Raw genomic sequence first — 15,584 nt, 5'->3', positions numbered from 1 at the left:
TATCTGTGATTAGAATAAAGTACATGTAATTAAGACCCAAGATGATTCATACCATGGCTAGATTTTAGTTAGGTAAAGTTCATTTAATTTAGTGAGTTGATTTTAAATTGGGCGGCACGGTGGTCGACTGGTTAGCACGTCCGCCTCACAGTTCAGAGGTCGTGGGTTTGATCCCGGCTCCGGCCTCCCTGTGTGGAGTTTGCATGTTCTCCCCGTGCCTGCGTGGGTTTTCTCCGGGTACTCCGGTTTCCTCCCACATTCCAAAAACATGCATGGTAAGTTGATTGGACACTCTAAATTGCCCCCAGGTGTGATTGTGAGTGCGGATGTTTGTCTCTGTGTGCCCTGCGATTGACTGGCAACCAATTCAGGGTGTCCCCCGCCTACTGCCCAAAGACAGCTGGGATAGGCTCCAGCACGCCCCGCGACCCTTGTGAGGATAAGCGGTACAGATAATGGATGGATGGATTTTAAATTGCTGCCCTGTACATAGGCCAATTTTGAGTAAACACAATCTTCAAAACTATTCTAAAAAAATCCTAGTTAACTTCAAACATAAGCATAAGAGCAGAAAATGATGTATGCCTTCATTGGAATAGGCATGAATATTTTTAGACATGGAACTTTTTATCAAAATGTTAAAATAATTTTAAAAAAAATAGGAGCGGGCATAATAATCAATGATTTGTGTGGAGTTGGTTCTTGCTTAATTGCATCTTGAAGCAATTGTGGTGTAATCCATTCAATGTCAATTCAATCTCAACTAGTTTGCGGTTTAAAGAAGCACATCAGATATTATATTTGTCACATTGTTTAGTTTTGTTTTGTTTTTTCAAACAATTTAAATCTGTGTAGAGCACATTTTTATTCCGCAGATTTGTAAGATCAGCCAAGTTTGTGTTGTTTTACACAAATGAAGCTACAGTAACAGCTTGAAAGGCCTCCTGGTTGAGCAAAGGATCTTGATCTAGAAGCAGCAATTGCCTTGTCTTGTAAAATCCATCCATCCATTATCCATACCGCTTATCCTCACTGGGGTCGCGGACATGCTGGAGCCTATCCCAGCTGCCTTCGGGCAGTAGGCGGGGTACACCATGAATTGGTTGGCTTGTAAAATTGATAGCAAAATTGTAAGTGAGAAAATTACAATGAAATAATTGTAAATTAAATTAAATATAAATATTGAATTATTTTCCTTTACATTTTTCAAGTAACAATGCACTTTAAATCCAAGTCTGGCCATGGTATGATTTGGGCTTAACTCTATTGTGCACAGAAAAATGAATTGAAATTCAACCCTGTATGTTTCCGTTTTCACCACTAGGTGTCACTATTCATTGTTTAGAAGCAATATGGCCTTAGGGAAAGGCTAGCAGAGACACAATAAAACATCCAGCCATCATTATCTGAACCGCTTATAATGATACTAATAATAATAACAGTAATAATGATATTAACAATTAACTTATGGTGTTGTGGTACATTCACTTGACTTAGGTGCCGGCAGAAACTTAAATACTTTCAAGTCTTACTCTATACGTGCCCTGCGACTGACAGACGTCCAGTCCAGGGTGTAGCCTGCCTTTCGCCTAAATTCATATGGGATAGCTCCGTGTAACTCTGAACGAGATAAACTGTGTAGCAAATGGATGAATAGATGGATAATAATCATCATAATCATGATAATAGTGCTCTGCGATTGCCTGGTGACCATTCCAGGGTGTAGTCAGTATATTGCCCAAAGTTGGCCGGGATAGGCTCCAGCATGCCCATGACCCCAGTCAAGGTAAATGGTATAGGATAGATGATGGGTGGATGGATAGATAATAAGGATGTGCATCTCTCTAATAAAAGACAATTTAATACGCATCTCGATACATGGTGTACGATACGATTCAAGAACGGTCCATTTTCAAATGGAACGATTCAAATCAATTCAGTGGGATTATGAATCGATATGGTACGGCTGTAACTTTTGTTGTGGTTATTTTTAGGGCTGAACGATGATGGAAAATAATCTAATTGGTTTTTTTTGTTTGTTTGTTTTTTTCCAAATAATTGCGGTTGCGATATGAGTTGTAATTTTATTTTCAAGGTACTTTCTAATGTATTTTTTCATATTAAAATGTAACGATTTGATTTTGGTTAAATCAAAACCAAATTTACAGTTCATATTGTTTCTTTGTGATACCCCAAATGGATAATAACGCTGCTTTTCCCCGACCGTCAGACCCGCTTTGCCTGGACAGCCTCCAGTCCCTGTCATCGGACTCTGCCACTCTGGCCATGCAGCAAGCCATGCTGGGAGCTGATGACTCCATGGATGGCACAGACGAAGAGGACGAAAATGACGAGGAGGAGGAGGAGGAAGAGGAAGGAATGGAGGAGGATGAAGAGGAAGAGGATGGAGAGAATGAAAACAATAGGGGAAGGCCAATGTCCAGCGGAGGAGCGGGAAGAAGAGATGTGAGCATAGAGCACAGCGAGGAACTGGAGTAGTCGGACAGGAGGGACATACCAGACAAGACGTTGACCTCACTTGGCCCATTAACACGGCTAATTTCTGATTCCAACACAAAATGGCACTATTGCCATATTTGATATGCATTTGACGGCATGCAAATCAATCAGGGCTGCTTCTATTGAGAAACTATGGAATAAAATACGACATAATGACCCTTATAATTACAGAAAAGTATATTAAGACAAAGGTAAAAATGTGTTAGATTTTACTTTACTGCAGTGGGCTTTATAAAGTACACTTACTAAATAAAATGCTCATTATCATCAAAAATGTGAAAAAAGTTTATGCTTCAGAGAGCCTCATATGTTCGACTACTTTAAATTTCCTCTGAGTTCATAGAGCACAGAAAGTTTTCTAATTGGAAGCAGTCCAACTATTTTGCTCGACAAAAATGGTACCAACAGCAATTCCTCAAATTTTCAAAAGAAAGGGTTAATAAAAAGTGAGAGGTGATGAGGTGATGATTTCTAAGTATCTGCACAATACTTGTTCATACCTGTTCAAATATTATGGGTTCTCAGGTCGAACAAACACTGAGCATTTTTCTTCCACTTCTTCAACATATTTGAGCTACCGAAAGCCTTTTAAGCATGATCTTTGAACTTGATCTTTGAACTTTCTGTTCTCCATAAGCAAATCTAATGTAGTAGGCAAGTGTCTTGATGGGTGAAGGGTTGCAGAATGTTTGTTTTTGGGGTTTTTTTTGCGTTGGGTTGTTTGTTTTTGTTTTTACTTGGGCTTCGAGGGTAGCTCAAGCAACATGACAATGATGGCTGTCTGCACACTGCAGGAGGTCCTTAGAGATCTGCTAAGCTACTTTATGTGATATTGTATGATGCTGTTCGAAAGGGGAGCATGGCGAAAGTTACAGAATCGCCACAAACTGTTCACGCGCATCTCGACATCAGTTGGAATCACACAAACAGTTAAGGAATTTGGAATCTCTGACTGAATAAGCCATCGTCATTTACTATCTGACTTTTCAAAGGAAAAAAACCATTTGGATGAAAGACTGAGCAAGTTGTGGAAGAAAAGTCTGCCATGAATTCAATTTTATGTGAAGGATTTTGAAAAAACTGGGACACAATTTTCTTTCTGTTTTGTACTAAACCACAAATGGGATTCACTCATTTCTATTGTGATGATGTCTAAAAAAACAACCCATGTTATATTTAATGTTCTGAGTGGTGACTGTGAAGTATGTTGCTCATTAATATTATTTTCTCAACCGCTTTTTTAAAACTCGAACTTCCAGCGCAAGTGATAGACAATGGGGAATATTTATATTTCGTTTGTACACTTCTTGTCATAATCTACTGTGTCTCTACAGACCAATTTTAATAATTAAAAGATGTAAACGGACTGATGTGGGCGATTTTGTATGGGGCGTTCATGATCCTTTCAAAACCTCAAAATGCTTTGCTGTTGGTTTTAGTGTAGTTTCCTACCAACTTATTGTTGCTCAAAACTGGGACAACTACACAAATGTCATTCTCCCTTTTCAACCCATGTGTAATCTGATATAGTAAGTGACATTTCGAACAGTTTGAGTGTATTATTTTCCCATAATTAACAACATCTAAAGCAAAATAAGGCTAGGTAGCTGACAGCAAGCTCTTTAAATTATAGATTAAACGTCAACTCCTGTCATCAAACTAGAGGAATTATTCCTACAAGAAATAACTACTGATTTGGAATGGTAGCCAACACAAAATGACAAAAACTCCAAAGGTCATTAAGATACAACAAAAAAGCTTTTTGGATTGATTAATTTTTCAATGGAATCCATGTATTTTTCTAGCTAGCTACTTAGCTCACAATATTTTCAGCAACAACTTAATTTTATATATATATATATATATATATATATATATATATATATATATATAATGTATTTTTTTTTATGTTTATATTTATGTTTATATTTGTATAGACTTATTAACCCCAAAATCTCAAAATGCTTCACAGGCCCTCACCAGGTCTAAACACCCCATCTGGGAAAGGAACAATTCTCAGAAAACCCATTAGTGGAAAAAGTAAGAAACCTTGAGAAAGGAACACATGAAGGAAACCCCCTTTCAGGCTGCAATTGATGCAGAGCGGACAACGTTAATCACATGAAACGATAAATAAATGCTTTACAACACAACACTAGCATGAGAGTGCATTCGATGAGAAGTTGTGCATGCAGATAGATGACTCCAGGGAATTGGTCCTCCTCGGGTCCTGTCCTAGTCTGCTGATGCAGAATCTTCCGCAGCAACAGCGAGATCCTCACTTGTGTCAGCACCACCTGGGCCCCTCACCGAGCAAGAGATACAAGCACAAAAAGAAGAGGAGTGACATGAGGAAGACCAAAATCCAGATGTCATGATGTGAGACAGGGAGAGAGAATAGGTGGACCTGGAGCCAGTATAGAGACTAATATGTTCAAACTTTATAGTCTAGCTCAGTGTTTTTCAAACTCTGTGCGCGAGATATTGTCAGGTGTGCCGTGGGAAATTATCTAATTTGTGTGCCTGTGCGGTCTAGCGCCTGGCAGCGTAATCGTGTCTTTACTACATTGTAGTACTCTTCCTTACCAGCAAATGGCAGCAGCAGGTAGCTAATTGTCTTTGTTTAGGGACAAGCGAATTAGTGACTTATGTTTATCCAAACAGGCCCATGTTTCACACTAAGTAATATGAATCATTCTAAAATACTTTTTTCTTTGTGTTTATTTAATTCCTATTCAAGACGTTATAATATAACGTCATTCTTCAATCTTCAAAAATGCTTATAGAAACAATATAGCACTTAGATTGTTAAAATAAGCTTTTTTTTTTTTTTCCACAATTTCAGATGGTGGTGTGCCGCGGGATTTTTTCAATGAAATAAATGTGCCTTGACTCTAAAAAGTTTGTAAAACTCCGGTCTAACTCACCAGTGATGGGACATTGTGATTTTCTAGATATCGCTGCCGTTGGGCCAAAACCTTGTAGTATACATCCAAAATAGTCACGTTTCAGGAGACCCCAAAAATGGCCAGTTTCATCCATTAGCATTGCATCGTGAAATAGAGCAAGCCATTTTCAACACTTTAGACTGACCAATAGTTGGCCTATAGATTTTTGAAAAAATACATAAAATTCACCAAAATGTGATTTATGAGATTTTGGCCCGATGCCAGCGATATGATATTCAAATGATCATTTTAAAATGCAAAGGCTGGCAGAGATGTATACAAATAAAATGTGGCATGTTGATATTTATCTGCTTCTTAATAATTGTGAGAAATCAATCAACATGATCAGTGTCTTCACTCAAGTGAAGCTCATTAACTATTAAAAATAACATTATTAAAGGTAGCAAACGTCTTTCGGAAGTGGATATCATGTTAGCAAGGGCTGTCATGTCACTATCGAATATTTATAGAATTGATTATTCTATTGAATAATCAAATAATTGATCAGATTTTTTTAATTATTGCATACAATTTATTTTATGATTTCAGTTTACAAACCGATTGTTTATTTGGTATTGTTTAATGTCAATTAAAAGTAAATTAATCAATTAGAGGTTATTAAATGACATCACATAATGATTCTTTTTTAATAGATTAAACTGACTCCCCCCCCCCAAATTAATTATGATTCATTTACTGGTTTTGTCCGTAACTGTCATGCTCAACCTCTGAAGTGTTATTGTTTTTTTCTTTGTCGGTTTCCCTGTACTGCTCTTGGTTACCCTTAGGCAGCGCTGTGCAATGCACACGTGTGTGCAATTCTAATCAACTAACTCTCTTTAGGATCAACTAACTCTTTAATTCCTGCGTCCTCTTTTTACTGCGTGTGTTCTGGTTTGTTTGTTTGGTTACAGTCTAGTTTCCTAGGGGGGGAAGAAATCCGGATGCCCCCATGCTTATTGACATTCTATGTCGGATTGGTCTATCTAGGCCAGGGGTCGGCAACCTTTAACACTCCCAAGAGCCATTTTGAACGATCTCCACGGAAAAGAAAACACTGGGAGTCGCAAACACTTTTTGACATCTGAAATGAAGATGTTAACAAATATGAGCCATTCTACCGAATTGGTTGAAATTGCTGTCCCACAATGAAAATCAAATTTAAAAAAAAACAATGAAGTGTTCAGACCTTGCATATTTAGTCATATCTTGTTATGATCTATTTTACCACAACGCATTAATTGAGATACTATTAAACTGAATGTATAACAAGTCATCTTTTCTATGTCACTTCCTATTGGGAGGTGGCTGTCCCAATCTCTAACTCCTGAATTTCAATTATATGAAGAAAAAAAATGTAGATTTTTGCCAATTTAAAAAATACTTTACTTTAATAGAACATTTTGGCTGCTTTTAAATGTATTGTGAAAGATTTACATTGATTTTGTAATTTATTTTTCAAATAAGAAGTTTTTATGTAAAAAAAACTTGTCCCAACTTTTCATGTGACTATCGAAACGCAAAGAGTATTTGTCTGTAGGCAGGCCTTGGTTTTAGCCACATCCCCATAAATTTCACCAGTAGGAGACATTACCTTCATGTTCATCACTGTGCACATGGCGAGTAATTAGTTGACTGCATTATTAAGTTATGTGCCCTCCAAAGTCTGAAAATCAGCATGTGGTTTTTAGGACCGTCACTACCGAACACCTCATTTCGGCAATGAAATGAGCAATTTTGATTTTAATGCTAAATGTACTGTTTTCTATCTCTGTACACATACTCAAAACTGTCTGTGGTAGCCACGTTGTGCCTAGCATTGTTGAGTATTGTCAACAACTATCATAAAACGTGACCGTTTCGGTAGTGACATAATGGTTTTGGTAGTGACAATATGATGTTTATTTTTGAGTAAAGTAAGTTTTAAATAATATAATACATAGATACATATGTCATCCATAGATCTTTCTGACGTTAGCAATATTCTATTCCATACTTTATCTTAATTTGAAGGGAAAAATAAAACCGAAACAGTCACTACCGAAACATACAGAAAGGTTTCGGTTGTGATGACGATTTCGGTAGTGGTAATATGATGTTTATTTTTGAATAAAGTAAGTTTTTACATCATATAATACGTAGATACATGTCATGCATAGATCTTTCTGATTATAACAATATTCTATATCATTTTTTATCTTAATTTGAAGTGAAAAATCAAACCGAAACAGTCACTACCGAAACATACTGATAGGTTTCGGTAGTGACAATATGTTTATTTTTTTCATAAAGTAAGTTTTAAATAATATAATACATAGATACATATGTCATACATAGATCTTTCTGATTTTAACAATATTCTATTTCATATGTTATCTTAATTTGAAGGGGAAAAACACCAAAATGCCTAAAAGCCTAGCAGAGACAGAGTACAGGCGAAATCCAAAGAATATTTAATAAAGGAAAGAGAAAGAAATAAGAGATGGAATGAAGAAGGAAAGCTAAAGTCTACCAATGAATTATCCAGCAGAGAGCAAAGGAAAGTCAGAAGAGCATGGAGCAAAAGACAAGACCACCAGATGCCTCTCAAAAAAACAGAGAGAGGGAACATACATACAGGGAAATGTATGTTACAAAAATGTTTGTCATTCTAATTACATTTTTATTTGGAAGGTGAAACCACAGTTTTTCAATGATGAAGAGCCCTGTGATGGACAGGTGACCGGTCCAGCGTGTATCCTGCTTTTGCCCTAAGTCAGCTGCGATCAACTCCAACCCCCTGCAACCCTGAGTACAGCACAAAGCAGTAGAAAATGGAAAAAATTATGTTTCATTAGTTATAATACAGTTAAAAGTTAAAATAGAGCAAAACTCGTTAAGTGATTACAATGCTACCCTCACACAAAGTATTACTGCAACAACAGCAACAATAAGGTCACATCTGAAATTTTGCAGTCACTACCGAAAAAACGGATGTTTTAACAAAAATAAAAAGTATTGGTATTGATTGTATTTTTGATAATGATTGTTTAAGGGTATGTTTGTTTTAATTCATGATGAATTTTGAAGTCAATACGATCAACTTTCTACATTTTACAAGGAAAAATAGCATATACATTTTGATTTATTTTGGAAAAATTAATATTAAATTCTGTTAAAAATTCATTTAGATTGATTTTGATGTCAAAACCATGTATATTAATTTATAAAAAGTACTCTGTAGAGGGGGGAATTTATTCACTTGTTTTAATCCCCATTTGCACGCTCACCTTTTATCTAAGGCGATACGTCATTTTAATCTAATTATAGTATATGATTTTTGTAATGTCTTCATATTTTCTTTCTCTGTCTGTAATACGTTTTAGGTAAAGCACTTTAAATTGTCTTGTACATGAAATGTGCTCTTAAACTTGCCTTGCCTTTTTTAGCATTGGTGATGCTTTGCAGTTTTTGTGATAGTTGTGGATGAAGCCCTTTATTTTCTCAAGTGGTAAAACCACCCATTTATTCTTTGGCAAAAAAAGCTTCCAAGTCTAATAAATGATTGGGTTGTTTTACATAAACTGCACATTTGAGAGCTTCCCAGAGTGGCTCATTGATTTTGAGGTCTGGAGACCGTGGTGGCTGGCCACTCCAGAACCGTCACTTTCTTCTGCTGTAGACACTGAAGGGTCAACTTGGCCTTGTGCTTGAGATCTTTGTCAAGTTGGAAAGCCCAAGTGCGTCCTATGGTTGATGAATGCAAAGCGCCCTCCAATATTTTCTGCTAATATGTTGCATTAGTCTCATCAACTTTGATTATATTTGCTGTGCTTGTTATATCTGAGCCCCCCCCCCCCTCCATTTTTCATAGTAGGCATATTGAAAGCCAGCTGTTTTTAGGCATTGGCGCAGTAACGGCTTCTTTCTGGCCATGTACACATTGTTCCCTGGGCCAATTTCTTGTCAGAACAATTTTCGTTTAATTTGTGATGCTTTCAGAGCGTGCACCACTTTATTCTTCTATGCTTGTCATATCTGTTCATTCAAATATGCTTTTTGCACAGTGTTAGTTTAGTTATTCTATGAAACATGTACTCAAAATTTCAGACACACTTGGTGGAAATGGAGTCCAGCCTGCACAATGTAAAAATAGTCTCACAAATGACAGAGCCTAAATAAACCACTGGCGTTGACTCGCTTGTTTAAAGGGAGACAGAGCCACCCTGCTTCAAAGTGGGGTCAGGCCAGAGAAACGTGCACAATTACACACATCTAATTGCATAGCCTGGCGTCATGTACGAGCGGTCTGCTGGAATCAGGGCCATCTGGGTGGGTGCATGCTCCCAAATGTGTTCTCTGTAATTAGGCTTGGACCTGCCTGATTCTGGTTCAACCCAAATCCAACCTCTCATTTACTGAAACACGCCCAGAATACAAAAGGCACCTTCCAATATTGTCCAAAGCTCTTGCATTGCAACTACTTTTTCTGTGAGCACCACTGGAGTAAGCTGGAAGACATACAGTAAGTGGTTGTTTTGCCTAAAAGTGAGGTGTGCTGTGAAAAACATTTTTTTTTTACTTAGATATTAATTAGATTGCATGTGTTTTAACCCTAATTAGGGTTTTGTAGATGTTATGGAATGTATCTGGTTCATGTTTCAAATATTGACTTTTAATGGCCGCAAACGACACACGAATAACATGACTAAACGGCATGTTTGGACATGCAGGTATTCAAAATGTCCATTGCCAAGGAAGCGGCAAAGGCCATGCTATCTGATGCCCTGTTGCCAGACAGTGCTGCACTAAACCGGATCAACCACCTAGAGCTGGAACTTCCTTTGGACAGGGTCATCAAATATGTGTCTGTTGGCCTCCCTCTGTTGCTGGTCTCCATGGCCTTTGCCCGTGAGGTGTCCCTTGGTAAGAAAGTCTCTCTGTCTATTTGTTTGCATTCCATTCACTTTTGTTCCTAATTATATTTATTCATGAGTGCTCATTATTTATTCTAAAGCATGCCTGCCTATTATGTCCTCTGTGACTGTGGGATCTGATATTCAACCTTAAGCAAATTATTTACCTGGAACAATTATTTAGACTTGATAAATGTTTACGTATGCCTAATGTACCTATGAGTAAGTAGTTAACATACAAAAATACACGTAAAACCAAAACAACAATTTTGTGACCTTTGGCTTGTCCCTAAAAAAGTCACCACAAAGAGTCACTTGCATGATTTGCCTGGCACAGTTTTTACACCAGATGCCATTCCTAGCACAACCCAACCCAACGTTTTTTTGTTTGTTTTTGTTTTGTTTTTAAATCTGGGCTTGGGACAGGCAGCACATCACTGCAGTGCAACAATGCAATCAATATTCAACAATAATAGCAGTCAAGTAACACGTTCAAGCTTCTGCTAAAAAGCAACATTATTTTTTTTTAAGTTAGGAAAAGCATACTATAACATCTGACCTTTATTTGGGGTTAATCAAAGTCACTTTAAATGTGTGCGTGTGACTCACATTTAATATAATTTTGAATAAGATTTTATATATATATATATATATATATATATACTGTCTTGTAACAATGCCTGACATTTGCCAAGGATTTCAAAAGGTTAATTGCCAGTGGAAAAAAATTAACCATGCATTCATCCATGAATTGTAGATGTTAGCATTTTTCACTGCTAGCATAATTATATCACACGTGTCAGTATTAGCAAGCTCAGGTATATTAGAAAATTATAACCATGTTAATTGGTGTATATGGGCATATAACATTTGCCTCTCATGAGTTGGACGAGCTGACATCCTAAGATTCAATTAGAGAGTGTGTTCTTACAGAGCAGATGTGGAGGCTGCATTTCAAAAATAGAAACCCTATGTTTCAGTTTGTGAGGCTCAGTCAGTGTTGGTGGGGCACAGCCCTTGTGCGTTCCCTCCCTAGTTTCTGTTTAAGGGTGGAGTAGACTTGTGAAATGACAGATCGCTGTGGGTTGTTTGGATTATATGTGGCTGTGTGAAAGTCAGCTAAGTACAAGGTGAAGAAGTCCAATTTTGTGAAGCAGTCACACATGGTTTTAAAAATGGTGCACGGCATGTAGAATACAGTTTAAAGAGCATTTTTTTATACAGCATTTTTTTAAGATTCAGGATTACTAAATAAAAAAAAACAAACATGTTATTGTCAACGGCATCAGATTCAGTCATCGGCACCCAGTCCCATCTCTCGCCCTCTAGCACCAATTGAAGAACCCATTATTTGTGTATGTGCTGCGATGTCACAAGGACAGAACCCAACAACCCATTTTGTGAGTGAATTTACCAGTTAGTCTGATGTTGATGTACTACTTTTGGTCCTGAAGCGAGTCATTTGATCAAGTTTGGTTTGCTTTGAACTCATGCAAGGACTGATACCGTTAACATCTATGGTGTTTTTTGTGCTCACTGCGACATGCTTTGCATTTAGATGCTACCGGCCACTGATCTAAATAGAAGAGGAGATATGCCAGCACTATGGATGCAACAATTCACTCAAGCCCCGATTCGATGCGATTTATTTATTTTTTTTAAATCGCTACCATGCTTGTCTTTGTGCACTAGTGTGGTGCTGCAGCCATTCGCAAACGCAATATGCGATGATGTTTGGCGCAAGCGTGTCAAGAAGGGCTGCCACAAAGTATTATTTTGCTCGTCGACTAATCACCAACAGTAGTGCTGAGTTTCACTACCGCTATGAAACTACCTATGATTCCCCAAAAAATACTTGTAAAGATTTCACTTTTTTGGGCAGCATTGTTTTTTTTAATGTAGAGGAGAGTGAAATCAAATGAGTTAAAAATCACTGTGCTAAATAAAACTAAACTAAACACTTTTACTGGTTTTTATTTAACCTTTATCCAAAACGTTTTGTTTTGCTACTTTAATATGCATAATTTAATCTACACATTAAAAATGTGGAATGGGAAAAAAAAATTGCAATCTAAATTAGTACTTTCTCACCAGTCAATGTTATGTCTTTTATTTTTAGGAGTTGCCATTAAAGTTTTGTGGAAAATAGGTCATGTTGTGTTAACTTTAAGTGTTGACATTTGCGATTCCTAAACACAACACCCGGTGCGTAGTCACAGCGACCGTGAGGCAGCACTTCCTATTGCTGCTCGATGGTCAATGACTAATACCTCCATAATCGTATCATACCACAACAGGACATGCAGGGTAGCATGTGTGTGCTAACTAAAAATAGCTTTCAGAAACGACTATCCCAATGTGAGAAATGAAATAATCGGGCATCGATTTCTAATGCTAGCGCTAACTTGGGAGCCATGACGCCATTACCCACAATGCTTCTGTTTACATCACGGATGACCCGGATTACCACTACTGCGCATGTGCGATGCAGAGAAGCGTGCCAATCGTGGGATACGACAAGGCCTTTTCGAGAGAAAAACACAACGGCAAATAATTAGACATATAAATGAACAACACGTTCACTATTAAAAGTAACTGTCAACGATTTTAATCGTTGAAGTTGTCGTGTTAGTAATCTAATCTTGGCAGTTCTAGTGTCAAGTAATTTACCCAATGTGTGTATGCAGTTTGTTTACAGCAGAGACGTGAGCGAGCGGTTAACAAGGCATTGTGAATATAAATATATATATATATATATATATATATATATATATATATATATATATATATATATATATATATATATATATATATATATATATATATATACACAGTATACACACACACACACACACTCACACACACAGATCAGGGGGCCATGACTGAATTTAGGGCAGGGGTCTCAAACTCAATTTATGCGATGTGGGGGCTGCTTGAGATATGTCTGGGCCGCATCAAGTATTATAAGTATAATATAAGTAAGGATTTAAGTATTCAAAAAGAATGTCCAATCTTCTCAATCTTTATTAATAACAGTTCAGAACATTAAGTTCATCAGAATGTGAACAAGATTGGTGACCTGTTGCTCTCATCTTCTTGATATTTTGCATACTCCTCAGTTGAGTGATGACATCTGAATTCTTGAGCACCGCAACTTTCTCTGTGCATTCTAGGCATGTCGCAGTGCCCCTATGCTCAACAAAAAAATAATTCCATCCCAGTTTTTCTTAAAATTGGCTGTTCTGTTTGCCAACCTCTCTTCAGGTTTTGAAAAAGAACATGACTGGGTTGAAGAGTAACTTTTCCTTCTACTTGGTGTCACGTTGGAATTATGTTTCACCAAAAGCTATCATGAGCCTGAGCTATGGTAGACTATAATAAAAAAAAATAAAAAAACACCCAGGACCATGACACGGCAAAAAAAAAACAGGGCAGCACTCATATTAAACACTGATGTCAAGTAGGGGGCCGCAAAATCCTGCAGGCTTCAAACAGCCCCCAGTCCGCGAGGTTGAAACCAGTCATAGGGGGTTGGCTGTGTTTGCCTAGCACCCCTGGCCCAGTGATGATGTCACCAGCAGCCATGACACAGCCAGCATTGATGAAGAAGTAGCTTGTAATTGCTAGAACTCATGTGAATTCATTATTGACACTTTATATCATATTATTGTATGCTTCAATTTCCTGCTAAGCGGGCGTCCCTCAGCTTCGGAGCTTGTCTTTCCCGATCAATTATAAGAGGCTGGGCTGTGTGTGTGTGTATGCTGTGTGTGGGTGTGTGTGCGTGTATATGTGTGTTTATATAGTGGTGTAACGGTTTTTGTATTCGTCCCGAACCGTCTCTGTGCGGTTAAACGGTTCGGTGCACGCAGTTATACGATGAATACGTATGATGAGGGGGAAAAAAGTCAACCTGATGCTGCTTCATGCTACGTTCCTACCAACTACGTTGGGAGCGTTTCTGGCGGCCCGTTTCAGTTTGAGTCAATGTAGTTCGCGCGGGCGGGCGCCATCGCGTGCAAGGCGGTGCGAATGATGCGTTTGGAGTAGGGGTGGGCGATACTGGGAATTTTGGTATCGATCCGATACCAAGTACTTGCTTAGTATCCATCCATCCATCCATCCATTATCTCCCGCTTATCCGAAGTCGGGTCGCGGAGGCAGCAGCTTCAGCAGGGAAGCCCAGACTTCCCTCTCCCCAGCAACATCCTCCAGCTCTTCCGGAAGGATCCCAAGGCGTTCCCAGGCAAGCCGGGAGACATAGTCTCTCCAGCGTGTTCTGGGTCGTCCTCGGGGTCTCCTGCCGGTGGGACATGCCCGGAACACCTCACCAGGGAGGCGTCCAGGAGGCATCCTAATCAGATGCCCGAGCCACCTCAACTGGCTCCTCTCGACGCGGAGGAGCAGCGGCTCGACTCTGAGTCCCTCCCGGATGGCCGAACTTCTCACCCTATCTCTAAGGGAGAGCCCAGACACCCTGCGAAGGAAACCCATTTCGGCCGCTTGTATCCGAGATCTTGTTCTTTCGGTCATGACCCACAGCTCATGACCATAGGTGAGAGTAGGAACGTAGATCGACCGGTAAATTGAGAGCTTCGCCTTTCGGCTAAGCTCCTTCTTCACCACGACAGACCGATACAGGGTCCGCATCACAGCAGACGCTGCACCGATCCGCCTGTCGATCTCCCGTTCCATCTTACCCTCACTCGTGAACAAGACCCCAAGATACTTGAACTCCTCCACTTGGGGCAGAATCTCATCCCCGACCTGGAGAGGGCACGCCACCCTTTTCCGACTGAGGACCATGGTCTCAGATTTGGAGGTGCTGATCTTCATTCCGACCGTTTCACACTCGGCTGCGAACCGCTCCAGCGAGAGTTGGAGATCGCGGCTTGAAGAAGCCAACAGTACTACATCATCTGCAAAAAGCAGAGATGCAATACTGAGGCCACCAAACCGGACCCCCTCGACACCTCGGCTGCGCCTAGAAATTCTGTCCATAAAGGTTATGAACAGAATCGGTGACAAAGGGCAGCCTTGGCGGAGTCCAACCCCCACAGGAAACGGGGGGGGGGGTTGGACTCCTCCACTCCTTTGCTTAGTATCGATAATATCAATATTTGGATCGCTCCGCCCACCCCTAGTTTGTAACGGTGGGACGCGGAGCGAAGCACCGCAAATCTGTCCACGTATTAAACAAGTCCACTTTTTTGCCATTCCG

General features: G+C 39.1%; 2 protein-coding genes across 4 annotated transcripts in view; both read left to right on the top strand.

The window, feature by feature from the left end:
* Positions 1–3,886, top strand: part of LOC147132826 (homeobox protein PKNOX2-like) — a 135,481-nt gene extending 131,595 nt beyond the window's left edge. For all 3 annotated transcript variants that reach the window (XM_086012615.1, XM_086012617.1, XM_086012616.1), the window contains one exon: positions 2,231–3,886. In XM_086012615.1, coding sequence (XP_085868741.1) covers positions 2,231–2,499 — 269 coding nt within the window. In that variant the 3' untranslated portion in view covers positions 2,500–3,886. The remainder of the gene's footprint in view (positions 1–2,230) is intronic.
* Positions 3,887–10,189: 6,303 nt separating this feature from the next.
* The window catches only part of LOC147132825 (pannexin-3-like), a 13,279-nt gene continuing 7,884 nt past the window's right edge, over positions 10,190–15,584 (top strand). Inside the window, exon 1 of the mRNA XM_086012618.1 lies at positions 10,190–10,373. Within this exon, the coding sequence (XP_085868744.1) occupies positions 10,190–10,373 (184 nt within the window). The remainder of the gene's footprint in view (positions 10,374–15,584) is intronic.

This window comes from Filicampus tigris, chromosome 17 (genome assembly GCF_054856515.1).
Source record: "Filicampus tigris isolate MCC_2025a chromosome 17, RoL_Ftig_1.0, whole genome shotgun sequence".
Taxonomy (NCBI): Eukaryota; Metazoa; Chordata; class Actinopteri; order Syngnathiformes; family Syngnathidae; genus Filicampus; species Filicampus tigris.
This window is presented reverse-complemented; position numbering and strand designations above follow the sequence as displayed.